General features: G+C 45.4%; 1 protein-coding gene across 1 annotated transcript; it reads left to right on the plus strand.

Moving 5' to 3' along the window:
- Positions 1 to 8,114: 8,114 nt before the first annotated feature.
- Positions 8,115 to 11,690, plus strand: LOC119859626 (secretoglobin family 3A member 2-like). Its single transcript, XM_038411900.2, has 3 exons — positions 8,115 to 8,222; positions 9,419 to 9,588; positions 11,501 to 11,690. Exons 1-3 carry the CDS (start codon positions 8,168 to 8,170, stop codon positions 11,594 to 11,596), a joined length of 321 nt encoding a protein of 106 aa, XP_038267828.1. The 5' UTR covers positions 8,115 to 8,167; the 3' UTR covers positions 11,597 to 11,690.
- Positions 11,691 to 22,515: the final 10,825 nt, after the last annotated feature.

The following is a 22,515-nucleotide window of genomic DNA, read 5'->3' on the forward strand; positions in this document are numbered from 1 at the left end:
ATAGACGCAGGGATATTGAAAAGACATCTGCAGCTTGCTGAGGTTGCTACTGAGGTTCTGTGGATGAATGCGAGTGGGAGGAGCTGGATGTGTGAGTGCTCATAATCACGTGAATATTTAGTGTTTATGAACTGGCGTACATTTTCTAATGCCCTAGTGTCCACTGGTTCCAGGAATATTCCTGCCAGTAACCTCATTTCTGTGGCTGTTAGCAGAAAAGAAACACACAAAGAGGCACACACACATTGAAATCAGTCTATCTGAAAATTCAGATCATATTTGTGGAAGATTTGCTGTGATATTTGCCCAGTTCTGGTCATAGTGCAACATTTCATGTTAACAGTGGCTGCACTTCTACCTCTTCACACAAGGGGGCACCACACAATCACATTGAATGAACCATATTTTTTTTTACAATTATTCATTGATTTCAAGGTCTGAAGGAAGCACTATGATCATCTAGTCTGGCCCCCTGTATAACACAGGCCAGAGAACGGCCCCAGTATTATTCCCTTTGAACTAGAGGAGATCTTGTAAAAACATTCCACAGTTGGCCTAATTGGGTGATAAATTCTTCATGTCCGGAATGCTTTGGTGATGCCTCTTGTCTGGATTTTAAGTTTTAAAACCTGGGACAGACGGATCCATATCCAGCTGGGGAAAAACACTGATCAGTTAAAGAACAATTTCCCTCTTGTTGTAAACACAAACAAATCCCCTGGCGCTGACAAACTCCGTGGAGAGAATTCCATATGGAGCAAGTCCGTTGCTGCTGTCGTCTGGAGCAGCCCTCAGTGCCCCTATACACCAGGCTGCCTCCCGCTCTTCCTCTTCCCTCCTTACTGCCTTTTTCACAGTGCCTCCAAGAGCCACCAGGAATATCCAAATGTTACAATTCTAAAAATGCATGAATCAGAAAATAAACCAGAACTGAAGTTATGAGTGGCCTTAGCAGTCAGCAGCCTTACTCTATGCACCCGCCATCTCCAGCCTCCAGCCTTTGTCATGCTCAACAAAAGGGCTTCATGTGGACATTGGCATGGCACTCGCTGCTGGATTGGGGCCATAGAGTAAGTAAGTTTCATAGAGAAGGGAGCGTGACTTCACATCTCTCTGGACAGTCCTACACAAACCTATTGCACTGGCTACACATACACCTAACAGCAATAATAATTACATGGCATACCTAACAACAATATACTTAACAACAATACAGGCAGGCCACCAAGCATTCAATTGACCTCTGTGGACATTTTTTATTTTGACCACCACAACATATTTCTGTTATTCCAGGCACGCAACAGAAACACATTGGGTCAAATCACCCGTCTCCATCTGGAGACTCCATCACAGGAAATTACTGGATTTACATCAAACTGATGACATGAAGAAGGCTGAAGGGTTTGTTTTGTTTATTTACTTTGTTTCAGTCTTCACTAAAAAGGCTAACGGTGACCAGATAATTAACACTACTGATATTAACAACAACGGGGAAAGAACACAAGTCATCTTAGGGAAAGAGCAGGTTAAAGACTATTGAGCCAGGTTAGTTGTATTCAAGTCCTCAGGGACTGACGAAATTCACCTTAGGGTACTGCAGGAACTGGCTGAAGTAATCTTGGCTGTTAGTGATTTATGGCTGAGAGCTCCTGGAGGCTGGCTGAGGTCCCAGAGGACTGGGGAGGGGCAAACGTGGTACCTGTCTTTAAAAAAAGAGAGCAAAGGGGACCTGGGGAAATACAGTCCAGTCAGCCTAACTTCGATATCTGGAAAGATACTGGAACAAATTAAGCCACCGGTTTGTAAGCACTGGGAGGATAGCAGAGTAATAAGGAACAGCCAGCATGGATTTGTCAGGAACAAGTCATGCCAAACCAACCTAATTTCCTCCTTTGACAGGGCTACTGGCCTAGTGGATGGGGGAAGCTGTCGGCATGAGGTATCTTGATTTTAGTCAGGCTTTTGACACAGTCCCACATGACATGCCATATCCTGGCCTCTGAAGTGTCCCTTCGAGCCTGGACACAGGATTGCAAGGGATTTCACTTCTCACACCTCCCCTAGGGACCTCTTTCTTGGCCGCAATGGCCAGTCTCAGCTGGTGTCTTCTGAGGCAGGGCCCTCTGCCAGGTCACGTAACAGTTCACTGCCCTTCCAGGGTGCTCAGAGTCCCAGTCGAGGCGTACGAAAGGTCCGTCACCCCTCCTGGGGTACTTTTCCCTGCTCTTGTGAGCTCTGATGCCCCAGGCTTTTCCTGCTGGGGGTCCAAATACCACATCCCCTGGTCTTCTGCCCCTCCCTGGCTTCTCTTCTATTCCCTTCTCCTTGTAGGCCCTGGCTCAGGGCTCCCCCACAGGAGCGTATCCTACTCCCTGGGGGGTCTCTTTCTCCTGTTGTTAGCTCTAACTCAGGACTGCCCCTGACAGGAGCCTAATCTGCTCCTTGGGGGTGCCTCAGCTGGACTCTGTCAGTCTCTTCCCAGTGGGGAGGCTCGGCTCGGCTTGGCTCGGCTCGGCTCGGCTCTCCTCCCCTCCCCTCCCCTCAGCTCCTGACTCTATTGAAGTCCTGCTCACCCTGATTCCCCACCACAGCTGGGCCAGTCTTTCTAACCAAGCCCCATTACACTCAGCTGGGGTCACTAATTAGCCCTTGTGTTGCCAGCTCATCAGTGAGGATGAGCAATAGCTGCTAAGCCATAGGCAAAGCTAAGCCCAGCTGAAATTGATGAAATTCAATAAAGACAAGTGCAAAGTACTTCAGGTAGGAAGGAAAAATCAAACAGAGCTAGAAAATGAAAAACTAGATACATAGAAAAATAGAAAACTAGCTAGGCAGCAGTACTGCTAGAAAGGATCTGGGGGTTAGGGTGGATCACAAATTGAAGATGAGCCACCAATATGATGCAGTTGCGAAAAAGGCTAATATCATTCTGGGGTGTATTAACAGGAGTGTGGTATGTAAGACACCGTAGGTAATTGTCCTGCACTACTCAGCACTGGTGAGGCCTCAGCTGGAGTCCTGTGTTCAGCTGTGGGCACCAGGGTTTAGGAAAGATGTGGACAGATTGGAGACAGTCCAGAGGACAGCAACAGAAATGATCAAAGGTTTAGAAAACCTGATCTATGGGGAAAGGTTCAAAAGATTAAAAAAAACGAGGTAAGTTTGTTTAGTCTTGAGAAAAGAAAACTGAAGTGAGGAGATCTGGGAACAGTCTTCAAATCTGTTTAGGGCTCTTCTAAAGAGCTCAGTGACCAATGTTCTCCATGGCCACTGAAGGCAGGACAAGAAGCAATGGGCTTAATGTGAGGCAAGGGAACTTGAGGTTAGATATTTCGAAAAACTTTCTAATTCGAAGGGGAGTTAAGCTCTGGAACAGGCTTCCAAGGGAGTTTGTGGAATCCCCATCATTGGAGGTTTTTAAGCACAGGCTGGACAAATACCTTTCAGGGATGATCTAAGTTAACCTGGTCCTGCCTCAGCGCAGGGGACTGGACCTGGTGACCTCTTGAGGTCCCTTCCAGCCCTGCGTTTCTATGATTCTAGGGCCCTTTTGCTATGGATAGCAGATACAGCCCGCTGGGTTTTATAAGGGTTAATTAATGTTTCTGAAGCACTTTGATATCTCAGCCAGAAATAACTAGAGAAGAGCAGAGTAAAACATTACTAATAGGTGCTTATGAATACAAGGCAGTTTTAATTAATTGAACGCAAAAGAGTAGATGCCAAAATCAATTAGAAAAAGTGTTTGTATTACAGTAGCTTGAGCCAAAATAGGAACAGCCAACTGTAGCAATATTGCTGTCAAAGGAAGATTCCACTCCAGATGTCATTGTTAATTTAACCTTGGACACACCGTTCTTTAAGGTAATGAGTACTTAAGTATTTACAGAGTGCGTATCATGCAAATGAAATGAGATTCCAACAGAACAATGTAAACCCCAGATATTTACAGTACACTAGTTAAATATCAGTGCAAACTAATTGGCTATGAGCAAGGATTAATTTCTGAGGCAGTGTCTCTGGAGATGCCAGGTACTTCAAATACAATTAGGCCTGAATTAGAAAGGGAATTAGGAGTGATCCATGTTTTTGACACGAAGAACTGAACATTCATAGGTGCTGGAACTAGCGGTGCTGGGGGCTTGAAGTGGTTTCCATTATATGCAGGGTTTACAGTTTAGTTTAATAGCTCTCAGCACCCCCAATATAAAAATTGCTCCAGTACCCTTGCTGAACATATGAACTTCAGGTGTCAATTTATTTTATTGTTGTAATTGATACAATGGCAGTTATCACAAAAGCCTCTGGTTTGAAGTGCAGTTGGCCAAATTCTCTGCTGATGTAAACTGGTGCAGCTCTATTCAATTGAACTGACTTCAGTGGAGCTGCACCAATCGACACTGGTGGAGAACTTCATCCAATATACGGAGCATGGAGTGTTGACAAGTATGATCCTTGTCAGAATCCCCTGTCCCAAGCTACAGCTCAGCACATTAACACAATCACCTCCAAGATCCAGTGCCTGGGGCCCTGCAGGCAAACAGACTTGGGCTCTAATGGACGTGGTGAGCTGCTGGGCCAAGGACCTGCCTCTGAGGACATCCTGTTCTCCAGCCCCCCAGGATGGTTAGCAAGAGCATCCTAGCTGTGATAGCAAACAGGGAGAGAAGCACCCCTTTGATGTCAGTGGGAGTCAAGAATGCTCAGCAGCCTGAAAGCTTGGGACTTGAGGTATCCAGGGGACACTATAGGTCAATCTCAGCATTCTGGGGGGCAGCTGTAACCTGCTCTGTCAGATTAGCACTGCGCATTAAGCAGGCAGCCCCAGCGTGCACTCGTGGAAGAGTCTGAGTAGTCTTCAAGCGTAGGTTCAAATAGCGCTCTGTGAAGTAATCCAATCTGGGGCTCACAAAGGCCCAGAGGTCTGTGGCAAGGTCCAGATCAGAGAAGAATGGCCACAAACCTCTGGCCAAATGAAGATGACAAAATCTGCTTCTGGCTGTCCCCGGGAATCCACGTGGAGCTGGAATTATGCAACATGAGGCAGGCCAGTTTGCAAAATGGGGAGGAAAGTGTTCATCCCACCGCATGTGTCCACCTGCTGGGTGCTGAAACACTCCATTGCCTAGTGGGCATGAGGAATGATCTTGGTGCAGCTGGGTAGAAATGCCTGTCCGGTTCCTCCTATGCCCAAAGGCCCACCACAATCTACATCTAGCTGTAGCCATCGACAGCTCTCAGGAACTTGAATGACAACAGTCAGGGAGTGAAATTCCATCCTGTGCAGAGAGCCCGCACAAGCTCCATTCACCACATACGTCTCGATGAAGCATTAGTTTGCAGGGTTACAGCTAAGCTAAACTATCAGACTTATTAGCTCAAAGCCAGTAGCAGACTCATAAACGTCTGGACATTGTCTAGCCTCTATGGGGGGACAAGGAACCACACTGCATTAGTGTGGGTGACATGTAGGCCATCTGCTGGCTTGTGCCCAGGAGTCAATTTAACCCATGTTCAGTAGAGTCCAGTTATGCCACCTTTACCCTCTGCAAACTGCATCACTGAAATCACTGGGCCAAATCCCAAACTAGTGTAAATCAGCACAATTCCATTGACCTCAGTGGGGCGATGCCAATTGACATCAGCTGAGGATCTGGCCGAAGGACTTTTCTGTTTTGCTGTCCTTGGAAAATCTGTCATTTGACTGCTTCGTGTTCAGATGCCTGTCTCTCTTCACGCAGAGTGCTGCTCAGATGTGTCTGGCACGTGGGCAGCTCAGTGCCATATTAGCCCGGCATCTGTAAAAAGCAGGCGTCTCTGCTCTCCCACGCAGTTCTGGCCACGTGAGAGCACAGTGCAGTCATTGTACAGAGGAGTCCCACTAGCAGATGCCATAGGAAATCTGGATGCCATAGGAAAGGCTGTATTGCTGGCACTCAGTTTTAGCCGTTACTGCTCTTCATGTACTCAGCAGATGAGAGGTATTCAGGATCCGTAATTATAGCACAGTGTTAATTTCTTGATGGACAACTTCCATTCCAGCCAGAGGCACCCTCACTCTGGGTCTTGCCAAGCTAAGGCATGACCGGTATATTTTCATTCTAACTCCTGCGTAAGAGTAATTGTGACCGTGTGAAATGAATATGCCCCTGGGAGTGACGGAGTTTCCCAGTGATTGGGGTGGCTGGGATTCAAAGTTTGGCTCAGAACCACTGGTACTCACAGGCCCAGCTAGATATCAGCAAGTGCCATGTGAGACAGTAACGACAAGGGAATGGATGTTGTAACAACACAGAGTGAATCCCCATGACCCTTTCTCACAGGGCTCAGCTGCTCCCAGGATCCGCCCAGTCATAGTGCAAGGGTATTGAACATTGCAGTCGGACAGGCCATGCTCTTGCCTGCATCCAGGATTGATTGGAATGTGTAGGCCTGTTGTATTAACTTAGATGAAACAGATGGGCCAAAGGTTTTAACGTAATCTCGTTCCTAGTTAACATTAAACAGCGTTAAACAGGGTCCGGGGCTTGGTTAACAGAGACGTCGGCTCGCTTAGCACGGTGGCACTATTAAGTATCTTAAAAACTTTTTATTCAAGATACAGAAAAGAAGAGAAAAGCAGTTAAAGCAATTAAATGTGCAGTGCTAAAAAAGGCTTTCATTTTTGCAATCTCCCTTGTTCCCTTTCCCTTTAGCTGTGGATAGTTTTTAGAAGATCCCCCCCTCCCCCATTGGTGTTTGACTGTCTCTTAGATGGTATCAAAGTGGGGAAAAGAGAAAAAATTAGTTGCACTGGACTGGAGATATTGCGGTGGCGGCTGCTGTTGAGGCCAGTCTCAGAAGGCGAGACTCCCCTTCTTTGGCAGACTCCTCGATGGTATTGGGGCTGGCAATAACTATCATCCTGAGTGGTGGTTGGGATTCAGGTGGCGCCATCAGGAGTGGTGATATCATCTGGATCCCTCTCTTTGTGGCCCGTTCTGGTCAGGACACCTCCCAGGATTGGATGGTGAAGGCCCATGGTCCCAGGAAATGCTGGGGGTGCCTCCCCCTGTCCTCTACACCTGTTCTTCTTTTTCTTTTTTTGTTCTTTACCCACAAAATTTCATTTTTTTAAGGACCCCAGAAGGGAGCTGGGTGAAATAACTCATCCCCTGATTATTTTTTTAACTGATTAAGCCTAATATCCGACGTACCAATTATGGTTCATTAACTTCCAGCTCTACATCTCTTGTTCTTAATAAGATTAATTTCAACACAGTCTTTGAATCGGGTCAACTTGGCCTTTTTGTTTAGATGAATTCACTTATTCTGTCTCCCTTTTGTACCTTTCCCCATCAGCATTGGTGATTGTAGGTTATTGTAACGTCTTATGAACGTTTAGATACAGTTTCGACTTGAGCTCACAATTTGGGTACATTTGTAGGCTCTATTGTCAGAACAGCCCCCCTCAGGAATTCCTTCTGTCAGCAACCCAGGACTGAACAAGCTATTTTGATGCATGGCAGATTTTGGCCATTTGTGTCACCAAAATGCAATTCTGAAATAAAGCAATTCTGGGATCAACTCCTTGAGAAACTCGTGCAGCGTGTGCAGAAGTGAGCTCTCGTGCAGCACCTCTTCCTGACTACTCAGGAAACACTCAATGTACATCACAGTAATAAGATGAGACTGACATGGGAAGTCCATCTTCTTTCCATTTTAGAAACACTTCTAGACTCAAAGTGTTATTGGTTTCCCCCCCAGGGAAGTGAAGGAGATTTGTGAGGCAGCAAACAGAAGTTTTTGCTTGTCGCAAACCTAATCTGAAAATCTAGTGCATTATGAAATGTTCTGACGTGTGCTACAGCCAAAAGGCATAACGCTCTTCTCCCCCAGCCACATCTCCTGTACACATGCCCAGCTGTTAGAAGAACTTGGCAGGCATCACTCTTCAGTGTTTTCCGTTCCCCTGCAAAGCAGGATAAAAGAGGAGGGGTATTTGCATCTTTCATCTGATCGTTAGTTGTGCAAACATGTCAGATTAACTGCCACCGGAAGTACTGGGAGGAGTACAGGCAGGGTCCCCAGTATAAATACAGACGCTCTTCATGTAGCATTCTATAGGAGAATTTATTAAGTATTGCTCAGTTTAAGACTTGATCTTGAATAGACAGCCATCCCCACCATGAAGCTGACAGTTGTCTTCATGCTTGTCACCCTGGCGCTTCGCTGCTACTCAGGTAAGTGAGCTGTTGGCTGTAGAACACCGTGCGTATGGAACCTCTGCAACCGAAGATGCCTTGGTTGAAAACTGCAATTCTTCCTGCTATGGAAAAATTCACTAAGTGCCTGATCCCCTTCCCTTTGATGTTAATGGAAAGACTCCTGAACCCAATGGTATCTGGATCAGTCCCTCAGTCAGAATCTGTATGATAAATAAGGATGCTAATTACAAAGCAGCATTTAAGATAACTGGCAAATATTTCAATATAGTCAATGATCTGAACAGAGCAGCCTTGTAATCTCTGCAGGCTGCCATCTTTATGGTAATTGCAAGAGTCACATCAGAGCCGCAGCTAGGTTTTCAAGAGGGCATAAGGGAGTTAAATACCCAAATGCCGTTGGGGTTGGGCTCTTCTGGAAATCTCTATAAGTGTGTATACCTTAAACAAAAAAAACCTGTAAAACTTAATTAAAAATACCGTGTAAATCTGCTGCAGTCTGTGGCTCTGGGAGCAGCTTGGACCTTCCTGTCATGATGCATGTCAACAGCATGGCATCTTCTTGAGTCATTATTTCATATGTAAATGGATCAGGCCCAATTCTGCTCACATGTGCAGTGGAGTTACTCCAGTTTTGCACAGGTGTAAGTCAGAGCCGGATCTGGTGCATTATGTTTAAAATGAATAACCATCCATCATACAGTCATGGTTTACACTGAGCTAGGTGAGTGGAAATCATTCGATTTTGCAGAATAGTTTACCTATCAAGGTTTGCGAAATTAAATACTTGGCAAAAGATTTTAATTTGCAGTTTTTGTCTAGATAACAAAGTTACAAAATTCTTACTGAAAGTTCTAATGTTAGGAAAAGATCACTTTAAAAAGAAAGTCACAAACTTTAATTTGTTGTTTATTTCTCAAAACATTTTAGAATTTTAAATCATAGTGTGCCCAGGTGGTGGAGTGATCTGCTTGGTGAGGAGGCTGCGACGGTCCCAGCATATCCTTAACCTGAGGGAAAGATCCATGACCTGGGAGCAGATTCCTGCTTTCATCCATGTTATTCAATAAGTTCTTTATAACTTTGGCCATTGCCCATGTAATGCTCTTCCCCTTCCCAACACTGAAAAACAGCCCCGAATGCTTTAGCAACAAGGACATTCAAAATGTTTGTTCATTCTCCTGTTGAGTTTGTTTGATGATTTTGTCTTGCAGCTTCTGCTGTTCTGGACATGGCTGGCAGTCTTGTGTCAAATGTTGTGCCAAATATGGTGCCAAACCTGGTTTCCGTTCCTTTCAGCGTCCTCACTGATCTGGTTGGAGGGGTACAGGGCTGTGTGAACCAGCTCACCCCCAAAGTGCTATCTGCTCTTAATAGGGCGCTGGTAAGTCCCATTTTCTTTTTCTCCCATTTTCAAATTAAGTTCCATATATCAACTTCCAACTAACCTGGATTTTTTATTAATTATTATTATTATTGTTGAATGGAAATACTACAGGGAAAAATGACCCAAACTAATACCAGTTTGAATATAAGGAGTGAATGGGGCCAAAAGTTAGAATGCATCAAAGAAACACCAAACTCAGAAGGCTTTTCCAATATCTGGGTGCCCAGGTTTAATTTGCACCATGGCATTTGAAAGAGTATGCAGACCATATGTGTATTACCTCCTATGGCGAGGAGATTACCGGCACTTTGAGTCTGAATTTATACCCAGGGGATATTCCAGGACACTAATATGTTGCATGTGATGGTTTCTCTGGCCTGTATTTGAAAGAAAGATATATAAATCTAGATGATATTTTTATTGTTAATTGCTTACTCTATTGATTTTTTTTTTTCCTACTGAATGAGAATTAGACCAAAGGGCCTTCCTATCTGAGCAACTTTGATCCCTATGTACCTTCTCTGTACATGATATCTCCAGTTCAGGAAGAGAGTTACTGACAGGGGCTCCAGGAGAAGCCATCTAGAGGAGCTAGGACTGCAGTGATGAGCTGCCAAAAGCTGAAGAACCGATTCCTTCAGTCACTCTGGTTCTTCGGCTGCACTTCTGTGGCGGGCCCTTCACTCGCTCTGGGTCTTCAGTGACACTGAAGGACCCGTCGCCGAAGTGCCACCGAAGACCCAGAGTGCTGTCGGGTGAGTAAAAATTAAAAAGGGATTCTCAGGGGAGCCTCCCCAGCCGAGAGCTCAGGTGGGCCAGACAGGATGGTCCCGCGGGCCGGAGTTTGCCCACCCCTTTAACAACCGGTTCTAAACCAGCTTCAAAATTTAACAACCGGTTCGTGTGAACCGGTGCAAACTGGCTCCAGCTCACCACTGGCTAGGAAAGACCCTCGTTGCTGAGCTCTGACAAGAGTTTTTTAAGTACCTTTCAGCAACAAATGTAAATGAATGAAATGTTACAAAATGCTGCCCCTTTTTCTAGCTATGCTGCTGGGATAGATCCAAACCTCTCCTAAGCTCATAGCCCATCATGCAATACTCCCTGCCTAACCCACAGACTTGCTCCACATTTGCATTTTCTTGGACAATGTGCAGCTGAGGACAAAATATTAGAAACTGGGGAGATCCACAGAACAACTGAGCCCAGAGAAGCAACATGCCACCAATCCAAATGGCCCCTGTACCAGGGCACTGCTTCTCTCCAGCCTGCAAAGGACACACTGCCAGGCCCATGGTCTCTCTTGGTTATTTGATTGTCCCATACACAACCTAACCAAAGAAGAGCAGTTCCTCAGCTCCCCTGGGCTACTTTTCCTTTCAGACTTTCACTCCCCAGCCCTGGAGACTTGGGCAGTCCTGCTGCCTGCAGCTTCCTAACTCTGACTGACCAGGTCTCTCTCCTCCCTGGTTCAGGGCCCCCTTATAAGCCTGAATTGGGGTTCTCTGATGCAGCACAGATGCCCTGGCCCTGCTCCCTGTTAAGGGGCCTGTGTCAGCCTGTGATAGCCCCATGGCCCCGAACCTGACAGACATTTAATTCAAGCTCCTGGGACAGGACAAAGTCTCTTATCTCCCACCCATCGTGCATTATTCCCTAACTAACTGCATTAGTCCCTTAACTGCATGTTCCTGGGTAATGTACAACTGTGGTGGAAATGTCACAAACTGGCAAACTCCACAGAACAACGGAGCCCAGAGAAGCAGCGTGACTCCAGTGCAAGTGGCCCTGCTGACCAAAATCTGGCAGCCGTTTATTGCAGCTCTAAGTTGTTTCTTACTGGTCTTGTGCAATGTAACCCTGGCCAGGAGCTCAGCTCTGCATTCACTGCTCTTGCTCTGTCTTTTAGGGTATATTGAAGATCCGGTGTAAACATTCCTGGAGAAAGCCAGGCAAGCGTCACAGATGGATGAATACCAGACACCTCTGTCATCTTCCTCTTTAAATTCAGCTTTTCTCTTATCTCAGCATGTAGCCCAAGCTTCCTGTTCTCTCACCCCACCCCCTCCAGTGCGGGCTCAGAATCATTCCAATAAACTAAGTGCAATGCACTCCCTCCTTCGTCAGCATTGCTCAGAGTAACACAGAGGATGCGGCTCATTTCGTTTGAGGTGTGGTCAAGGTAAGAGCTGGAGTTTTTGCCATTGTTGTGAGTTCCTGGCATGCCCGCGGTGAGGTGGGTGTAAAATGCCCAGTGATCTCACTGTGAAGTGGCTGGTATGGGTGTAACATTCATTCCTCCAATCCCATTTCCCCAGGGAAAACTGACTCAGGCTGGCTCCCTGATGGAAATATGGTGCACCTCAGTAGTTAACCCTTTAGCTAATGGACTTCAACATAAATGTGTTGGTGTGTGCTACAGGACTTAGGGTGATGGAGTGAGGTTTTCCTCCATCTTTGTTCACAGTTTCCACCCCAGAAAGAAATCTCTCTCACCCTGATATGCCAAACCACCTGGGATGGCTTCCCTGCTGTATTGGGCCCACCGAGAGAAAGATCAATTCTCCACCTCGGGTCCCTGCCCCGTTGACTTGAAGTGTCAGTATTATCAAGATCCAGCAGATAACTCTCTTTAGGCACAGAGAAATCAGTAACATTCCTGGTGTCATTGCATCTCAGAGGTACGGGAAAGGCCTTGACCACAAATGGAAGGGGAAAGCAGCATTAAATACACCTACAGGTACCATGGAAGGGTCTCTGGGGGCCCATCATCTTCAGCTCCCTGCCCATCAGTTGCAGAATGTGCATAGTGAAGCCCTAACTGCCATGCTCTTCCTGGTGTAAAGAAGCATCATCTTTCATGAGAGCCCCAAGCAGGGTCTGCGAGGGTCCCTGTTGGTGCTCGCTGCATTCAGGGCTTTGTTCCCCAACATTTCTCAGGATTTTGCTCCAGATAGGTGGAGACTGTGCATTGGCGAGGACAGAGGTCACTGAAGTTCCAACAGGTGCAACCAGAATCCCTTTTCACTGTCTTTAGCACTTGGATGAGCCAGGGAAACATACTCCCTTCCCTGAGTCCGTCCCCTCTGGGGAATGGTGCCAGCTCCTATGATAAACTCCCACTCCAGCCACACGCCCTTTGTTCATTGATTTGTACTTTTATGTCTTTAGAGTAAATGTGGTTGAGATAAAACAAGTGAATCCAAAGCAGCTGATAGAGAAGGCTGGGGCCAAAAGGGTACAATCCCCAGCACACTGGTGTCAGACCGCACAAACCATGCTGGTGTAATGTACCTAGTGTGTAGACACCACCTTGCACCCAGCTAGCAAATCACTCACTCTTCCTGCAAATGCATCTCAGGCCCCTTCCCGATGCATGTCACATTCGTCATGCGGAAAAGGATCCACAGGGTGGTTTCTCAGGCACAGAAAAGATTCATTTAGAGGCAGGATAAAAGAGCCTGGAAACATTCGTACATCTCAAATCGAGATCAGGAGAAATGCTGAGCTACTGTCTCCTGGGAGTTTTCTAAAGTTGATGTGTAAATGGGAATCACTCCAGGGTGTGCTTGCTGCAAGGCTATTGTAAGTGCGAGGGATGGCGCTTCTTTCACCATCCCTCTGTCGCCCCCCTGCTTTAGCACAGGATCGGTGGGGCTGTTTGCTGCAAGCAGGCGGCCCAGAAGAGAAGACACACAACCGGCCATTCTGCCTGATAGAGGGAGAGCATCATGTACTCACCTTGAAATCCTCGTCCTCTCGGGTGGTACCAGCACTGACAGGGATTGATCTCCCACTAATTTTGGGTGCTCTGCTCCTCCCTTACATTTCAGACCAGGATATATTTGCATACCAGTGACAGGCTGAGGTTTACCCCTGTGCCTAGAATGCTTCTGTCACTGCACTAGGGGTGGAGCAGTTTGGTGGCTGGACCACGTGAGTAACAAAAATGTAGTTCTGGGTCAAACAACAATTTTGGGTCAAAAATGAAATGGTTCCTTGTGCTGCTGGGGGGAGATTTTTCCCTTTTAAACATATTTTGTTACATAAAAGGGAAGTGAATTTTGAAATAAAAAATGTTGGAGAATCCACCACATCCCTTTGTATGATGTGCCAATGGCTAATTACCCTCCTGGTCTAATATTTGCACCTTATTGCCAGTTAGAATAGGTCTAGGTTCAATTTCCAGCCACTGGATCTTGCTTAATCAGCCTCTGCAAGATTAAAGAGTTCTTTACTATCAGACATCTTCTCCTTGTCCAGGTACCCCATGCAATTAACATCCAGAGATTCTCATGAACAAAAGCCTTGGGGATCCAGGCTTTACCACTGATGTCAGAGGAAAGCACATTTGCATTTCACAGATTCAGAAAGACCCTGATTGTGGGAAGCATTTAAGCAAATGCTTCAGTCTGTCTTTACCCAGGACAGCTCTTAAGCAAGGGGTTAAGTCCTTTCCTGAATGATGGACCAAAGTGGGAATTACTCAGCACTATATGCAGGAAATGTTTAGCATTGCCAAGCCAACGTTGTATTAACTAGCTACTGCTGGTCAGATATTTTTACTTTTGTTTAAAATGAAAGCTGAGAGCCTCCCATCATCATGGGATTCCAGGAGCTGGGGCTTTAAGACACTGAACCTGTAATGAATAATTGAATGCTGAATTATTTGTCCGAAGTGGAGAGTTACAGTCAGAAACAATGTCTTATGATGCTTCAGGGCCCTGATTCTGTGAACATTCTTAACTTCCATGCTTTGAATAGCCCCCATGGTTTCAATGGGGCTATATCAGTGGGACCACTCATGGCAGTAAAGTGAAATTCCTGCCTGTTTGCAGGATTGGAGCCTTAGAGCTACAGAGCACTTCCTCTTCCACAAGGCATGACCCTCTTCCAACTGGGGTATAGTCCAGGACTCAAGGTGTTGGCTTGAAATAGTCCTTTAGAGGGACATGCTTGCTTCAAATAGTTCTGTAATTCCATTTTCCCATTCCTTCAACTCTCCATCCCAAATGAATCACTGACAGATTAAAATAATTCCTTCACAATAGCACAGGCGAGCAAATTCCTTTTGTTCCGCTGTGTTGGTGGGTGAAGAAAAATGTAACAGTGACATGCTGTTCCACTGAATTAATTACACTGAAACTGCTGAAAGTGCATGCCATCTACAAAGGGAAATCGATGCAAGCTGTGTTATTAGTATCATTAATTTATTAGAATCCATATGAAGTTGATGGGGAGAGGACACATGTGAGAGAAAATATCGATTGGGAGAGTTTGCCTTCAGAATATGCAGTCTGTGTGCTTTACGGAAGAATGGCGAGAACAATCTCCCTACGTTAAAATACCCCCGGCAGCACAGAGTACACTTGATTCATCATGGGCCTCCTTTTTTTGTGATACATTATGCTGGAAATACACCAAGCAGCTTGTATTGCTGATCATTCTGTATAGTATGCATGCATCTATTTTGCTGATAAATCACGGTTTGAGCTTCATGCCCTGCTGCTATTAACATCAAACTGAGCAGCAGTGACAGCCAGTGGCCACGTGGGTCCTTGCAGTCTGCTTTAAACTTGCCAGGGGTCTCTCCCACCCTAAAAAACTGAAATGCTAAATAGGTGACTGCTGTTGGCCCAGGCTGGCAGAGAGGGCTTTAGCTAATGCATGGCACAGCTACCAATGTTCTAAGCAGGGCAGGAAAGCATGTGCATGACCCCGCTCAAGGCTCTGCACAGGGCCCTCTGTTCATTTCCAGACATTGGTGACTGCCATGGCACTGATGGTTTCAGATTCTTCTGCACTCTCATCCTCAGAGCCAGTCAGCCTCCTGCCGGTTAGACACAGGGATGGATCCTCAGCTGGGGAATCAGCGGAGCTCCCCTGAGTTCCATGGAGCTACTTCCAGTTACACTAGTGGAGAATCTGGCCCACAGTCGCCAATCTCCTTTTCTGCTCCATCGATACTCATGTCCTCTTGCTTAGTCAAAGGAGCTCAGTGGCTAGCAGCGAGCTTTCCTTCTGTATTCAGGGCTCTGGAAACTACCTAGCGTATCCATTGCTTTCACTCAGAGTACTACTCCCTTGTATGGACAGTGAATTAAAAAACAAAAAGAAAAGGAGTACTTGTGGCACCTTAGAGACTAACAAATTTATTAGAGCATAAGCTTTCGTGAGCTACAACTCACTTCATCGGATGCATGCTGTAGCTCACGAAAGCTTATGCTCTAATAAATTTGTTAGTCTCTAAGGTGCCACAAGTACTCCTTTTCTTTTTGCGAATACAGACTAACACGGCTGCTACTCTGAAACCTGTTAAAAACAAAGTCCAAGTACTGATTAAAACTCCTAGTAAAAAATTTAGGTACGGGCCCTGTTTTTATTAATAAATACGAATAATGAAGTCATAGTCCACCCCAGTATTTAATTTATTGGTCAAGCAGTGTAAGGGATAGTGCTAAGATCTGAAGCATCTCCCTTGTCTATCACTTGAGACAGATGAAGGATAAGTTGAGTCGTCTGCCCTCAGCACTTCCCAGGTCACTGACTTTAAGCCTCATTATTCTAAAAGGGAGAGAATTGTCATCCAATCAACTATTATTGTTATCACTTGCATTTTAGAACGTAAACACTGAGCATTTGTCCAGCTGCAATGGCCCGAGGCACATATTAACACCAAAGGTAACGGAAAGCCACATGGTCTGACTTAAAACTCACACAAGCTCCAGTTGAAACTGCACCATCCTCCTCTTCCCTCCAGACTGTCTACACGTGTGACAAAGGGTCACAGATTCAGTTAGACTTGGCAGCAGACTTGGCCACGAGACTCTCCCTCAGGCATTTGCCATCCTGCTATGCCACACAAGCAGCTGTTGAGAAAATCCCGCTGCATGGGGATCAGGTACCTTGCTCTGGATACTGTGTATCTGTGCTAGACAGGGGCATGTTGGCCAGTTGCTAAGAGCTTTTGGAGATTATTAGAATTCTGTAGTGAGTGGGCATGGGCCCTCGCTGAGACAGACAGGGAGGGATGACCACGGACCCTTACAAGCCCTCTGTTAAAAGTCTCTCGACTGAGGAAAGGAAAATGAGTGACCCAGCAAGGACAGGGTGCTTCCCAGGCTCCATTTGTCAGGTCCAAAATTCTTTCCCAATCCTATTAATGGAAATTTGATGACTAGACACCGAGGATGAACCCCCCTAGCGCCATTAGAAATCAATGGTAAAACTCCCCAGCACTTCACTGGGCCAGGCTTTCAACCCTAATGTGAACAGTCACTGGCACATGCTACCATTCACCTTCCCTCTGCTAATTTAGGGTGCGACCTTGTCACTCCTGCTCCTCTGAGCAGCACCTTACTACATGAATAATGCCTTGGAGATTAACTCCCTTCCCTGGTAGCACTGCAGTTAGGCTGAAAGGTACATTGACCGTACCCGAAACTGCAAACTGCCCCTTTGTTCACCCAGGTTTCCAAGTCATTGGAGTATTTTGCTTATTTCTAGATCCATACTGATTTTAAAAGAAACTCTTCCCCTATTAAGAAAATAAAGGTGAAAGCTTATGCTCAAATAAATGTGTTAATCTCTAAGATGCCACAAGTCCTCCTTTTCTTTTTGTGGATACAGACTAACACAGCTGCTACTCTGAAATCTTCCCCCATTGGCATTTTGTGGAGTTAGGGCTAGATCCTGGGCCATCAATGTCACCGAGAGTTTTGCCAGTGACTCAGACTAGATGATGTAATGGTCCCTTCTGGCCTAAAAACTATGATGAATCTATGAGTTAGGTTGCCTGTATTACACAGGCCAGAGAATTTAACCCAGTTTCCCCCTGTACTGAGCCCAATAACATGTCTTGATTGAACCATATCTTCCAGGAAAGCATCCAGCCTTGATGTGAAGACTTCACTGTGAGCTGGAGAAAACTCTGCATGGGCAAGTCAAACCTCAGAGGTTGACATTACCAACCTACTGGTCTCTTTGAGCCCTGTGTCAGTTCCAGCAAGGTCTACGGCTGCGTCTTTAAATCAACCCCCGAGTTCACTGGAAGTCACAATGCTATCCCCAGGGCTGGTTTCACTGATGGCTGCATCGACAGCCAAAGCAAGTCAGTCAGATTGGTCAAAGTGACTCCAACCGTCCATTGGGATGTACTGAGACTACAATGGGACCTTCTTTTCTTGATCAAAAGAACTCCCCTCTGCAAAGCACCATCCAATACAACCGGGATGGCAATCAGTTCAATGCGAGCAATTTGTGACTTCCACTGAACTTCTCTAGCAGGGCCATTGGCAACAGACTCTCCTGGTAAAGCGGTGTGCTGAAGGATGCTTGAGACAATACACTCTGTTGTACACAGGACATTATCACTGAAAGTGAAATTGACCAGAGCCTTGTAGGTAGTCATCCAGCCAGCCAAAAATTCTGTTCCAGTTTAGGATGAAAATGATTTAAAAGACATGAATTTTTGCAAGAAGAGATTTCTACTTTCTGGCTGGGTCTAGCCACAGCAGGTACCAGCACAGACGCTCATTCCCACCCTTGTCAGAACCTATAGCCTTTATTATGCAGGAGGTCAGACTAGATCAGTGGTTTTAAACCTATGGTCTGTGGACCCTGGGGGTTCTCAAACTGTGTCTAAGGGGTCCACAAAAGATTTTTGTTACCATAGAAATGGTTTTCAACCTATGGTCCACAGACTCCTGGGGGCTCGCAGATTATGTCTAAGATTTCCAAAGGAGTCTGCACCTCTGTTTGAAATTTTGTAGGGGTCTGCAAATGAAAAAAGTTTGAAAACCACTAGACTAGATGATCACAATGGTCCATTATGGTTTTAAAATCTGTGACTCTATGAAGTAACCATAGTGAATTTAAGAGGCAGGAAACAATCAAGAGGGAAGTAGCCACGGCTGTAGAGGCAGCTCACATAGTGAAAATAAACTGTATTTATAAACTGGATGTAGAAGCCTCTACACCAACATTCCACACAAAGATGGACTACAAGCCGTCAGGAACAGTATCCCCGATACTGTCACGGGTAACCTGGTGGCTGAACTTTGTGACTTTGTCCTGACCCATAACTATTTCACATTTGGTGACAATGTATACCTTCAAATCAGTGGCACTGCGATGGGTACCCGCATGGCCCCACAGTATGCCAACATTTTTATGGCTGACTTAAAACAACGCTTCCTCAGCTCTCGTCCCCTAATGCCCCTACTCTACTTGCGCTACATTGATGACATCTTCATCATCTGGACCCATGGAAAAGAAGCTCTTGAGGAATTCCATCATGATTTCAACAATTTCCATCCCACCATCAACCTCAGCCTGGACCAGTCCACACAAGAGATCCACTTCCTGGACACTACGGTGCTAATAAGCGATGGTCACATAAACACCACCCTATATCGGAAACCTACTGACCGCTATTCCTACCTACATGCCTCTAGCTTTCATCCAGATCATACCACTCGATCCATTGTCTACAGCCAAGCGCTACGATATAACCGCATTTGCTCCAACCCCTCAGACAGAGACAAACACCTACAAGATCTCTATCATGCATTCTTACAACTACAATACCCACCTGCTGAAGTGAAGAAACAGATTGACAGAGCCAGAAGAGTACCCAGAAGTCACCTACTACAGGACAGGCCCAACAAAGAAAACAACAGAACGCCACTAGCCATCACCTTCAGCCCCCAACTAAAACCTCTCCAACGCATCATCAAGGATCTAGAGCCTATCCTGAAGGACGACCCATCACTCTCACAGATCTTGGGAGACAGGCCAGTCCTTGCTTACAGACAGCCCCCCAATCTGAAGCAAATACTCACCAGCAACCACACACCACACAACAGAACCACTAACCCAGGAACCTATCCTTGCAACAAAGCCCCTTGCCAACTCTGTCCACATATCTATTCAGGGGATACCATCATAGGGCCTAATCACATCAGCCACACTATCAGAGGCTCATTCCCCTGCGCATCTACCAATGTGATATATGCCATCATGTGCCAGCAATGCCCCTCTGCCATGTACATTGGCCAAACTGGACAGTCTCTACGTAAAAGAATGAATGGACACAAATCAGACGTCAAGAATTATAACATTCAAAAACCAGTTGGAGAACACTTCAATCTCTCTGGTCACTCAATCACAGACCTAAGAGTGGCTATACTTCAACAAAAAAGCTTCAAAAACAGACTCCAACGAGAGACTGCTGTATTGGAATTAATTTGCAAACTGGATACAATTAACTTAGGCTTGAATAGAGACTGGGAATGGATGAGTGATTACACAAAGTAAAACTATTTCCCCATGGTATTTCTCCCCCCCTCCACCCCCCACTGTTCCTCTGATATTCTTGTTAACTGCTGGAATTAGCCTACCTGCTTGTCACCATGAAAGGTTTTCCTCCTTCCCCCCCCTGCTGTTGGTGATGGCTTATCTTAAGTGATCACTCTCCTTACAGTGAAAAGGAGTACTTGTGGCACCTTAGAGACTAACAAATTTATTAGAGCATAAGCTTTCGTGAGCTACAGCTCACTTCATAGTGAGCTGTAGCTCACGAAAGCTTATGCTCTAATAAATTTGTTAGTCTCTAAGGTGCCACAAGTACTCCTTTTCTTTTTGAGAATACAGACTAACACGGCTGCTACTCTGAAATCTCCTTACAGTGTGTATGATAAACCCATTGTTTCATGTTCTCTGTGTGTGTGTATATAAATCTCTCCTCTGTTTTTTCCACCAAATGCATCCGATGAAGTGAGCTGTAGCTCACGAAAGCTTATGCTCTAATAAATTTGTTAGTCTCTAAGGTGCCACAAGTACTCCTTTTCTTTTTGCGAATACAGACTAACACGGCTGCTACTCTGAAACCTGTGAAAATAAACTGTATCTGAAGGTCCCAAATGTTCTGGGCCCAACTGCTACCCCATTTTGTTTCTGACCCGTTAAGCAGGAAAACTAAGCACAATGCAAATAGTTCTGAATGGGACTGCAGATGGCTCAGCAGAAAAAGAAGTTCATTTTATTACTAATTTATAAGTAGGGAAGTATCTCTAGTGCGGCTACAACCAGCAGATGGCAGAGCAAGTCAGTAGGAGGCAGCATCAGAAGAACAGTCTGCACAAAAAGCATTCAGCCACCACTGCAACAATCTGCGAAGCAGATAGCTGAAGAGAAGAACTGATCTGAATGTCTGTCCATGCCTCAAACTACTTACAGAGCCAGCTAAAACCTGGGGAAACAACTGTATAGAAAATTTCCAAATACTGACATTGATTTTGCTTCACTGGGTTCAAAATAAACTATTTTCACATTTGGGGAATTTCCCCCCTAATCTTTTAGTGGGGCAAGCTGGATGAGGTAATATCTTTTATTGGACCAGTTTCTGTTGTGGAAAGAGACAAGCTTTCAAACTAGCCTGAGCTCCAAAGAAGTTCAAAAGCTTGTCTCTTGGACCTACAGAAGTTGGTCCAATAAAAGATATTACCTCACCCACCTTGTCCCTGTAATATAGTGGGACATGGCTTCCACAACACAGCAAGCAATCAAAATCTTTTAACATTTTTATCAAAATAGTTACTGACCAAAAACCCTGGCTTCTTCAAAATGAAACAGTTTTTGACAGTGATTTTGACAATGCTATCTATCGCAGTTACCAGGAAAAAGGTCACTAAAAATCCAGTGAAAATGAAAAATTTAGAAAAACTATACAATAGTTCATGAAAAATTTCAAATGATAAAAAAGGCAATTTTGCAACTAAAAAATTGTTCCAAAAATTTCACTCAGGGCTTCGAACTGACCCAGAATCTACTGGAGGGGTCATGTCTGTCTTGATACCTTCCTCCTTCTTCTGTCTAGTCTTACCCCTGAAGCCTCATTCATTCCATAATTCTCTCTTTGCCCTGACTGGGCCCAGTCAAATTCTCCAGCCTTTTTCAGTTCAGTCCTGCTGTTCCGGTTTGATCTATGACCCTCTTCTTCAGCATCTCACTGATGCATCCCTCCAGCACCCAACTTTGAATATCTGTGAGGACAAGCTTGTCTCCCATCTTCTCTGATGGGTCTCAGGCTGTAGCACAGAGTGTGGAGTAATGCAGGTAAACAGGAAATAACTGGGAAAGAGCAATTCCTGGCTATCTTGGAAGTGAACAAAGAGGATGGATATTGGGGTGGGAATGTGAGGAGTCTATCTGAAGCTGAAGGGCATCAGGGCTCAGTCTGGGGAACCAGAAATGTTTTCCACAATCAGCTGGTCTGTCCCTGTTCTAATACAGTTCTCATTCCTGATACTTGGTGTCAGGAACTGATTTGATTTTAATCCAGTTTGGTCTAGTGTCTGTTTTTCTTGTGTAAAAAGGCATCACTTTATTGTTACCTGCTGCAGAGAGACCCAATGTCAACAATAAAGGCAGGCCAGTAGGATGTTTTATTGCTTTAGGACATGGTAATAGAGATCCAGGATTCTTATCAATAAGTGGCAGAGAGGTTACTGATATAACGCCTGTTTCAGAGTAGCAGCCGTGTTAGTCTGTATTCGCAAAAAGAAAAGGAGTACTTGTGGCACCTTAGAGACTAACAAATTTATTAGAGCATAAGCTTTCGTGAGCTACAGCTCACTTCATCGGATGCATTTTTTGTTTAGCTACTACACCCTGGCTTCCTAGGGCATACGGGTTCATGATGTGACAGCATGTGCAAGGAAAAACCCTACAGCCATTCTCATGTAGCAACTGCATTGTCCTCTACTGGGACTCCCATTTATCTGGGATCTAGGCAGTATTTAGCTCCCATGTAACAGTCTGGGAAAGGCAGAGTGGTCTTGAACCCCAGACACCTCTTGGGGTCATAGATGCATAGATTTTAAAGCCAGAAGGAACCATTTGGTTGGCTGTTTGACTGTCTGC

The sequence above is a fragment of the Dermochelys coriacea genome, chromosome 8 (genome assembly GCF_009764565.3).
Source record: "Dermochelys coriacea isolate rDerCor1 chromosome 8, rDerCor1.pri.v4, whole genome shotgun sequence".
NCBI classification, from domain to species: domain Eukaryota; kingdom Metazoa; phylum Chordata; order Testudines; family Dermochelyidae; genus Dermochelys; species Dermochelys coriacea.

Excerpts from the sequence above, each read along its gene's own strand:
- LOC119859626 (XM_038411900.2), top strand. The coding sequence starts at position 8,168 with ATGAAGCTGACAGTTGTCTTCATGCTTGTCACCCTGGCGCTTCGCTGC. Across the intron at positions 8,223-9,418 it reads GGCGCTTCGCTGCTACTCAG|CTTCTGCTGTTCTGGACATG; the intron begins GTAAGTGAGCTG and ends TTTGTCTTGCAG. Across the intron at positions 9,589-11,500 it reads CTGCTCTTAATAGGGCGCTG|GGTATATTGAAGATCCGGTG; the intron begins GTAAGTCCCATT and ends TCTGTCTTTTAG.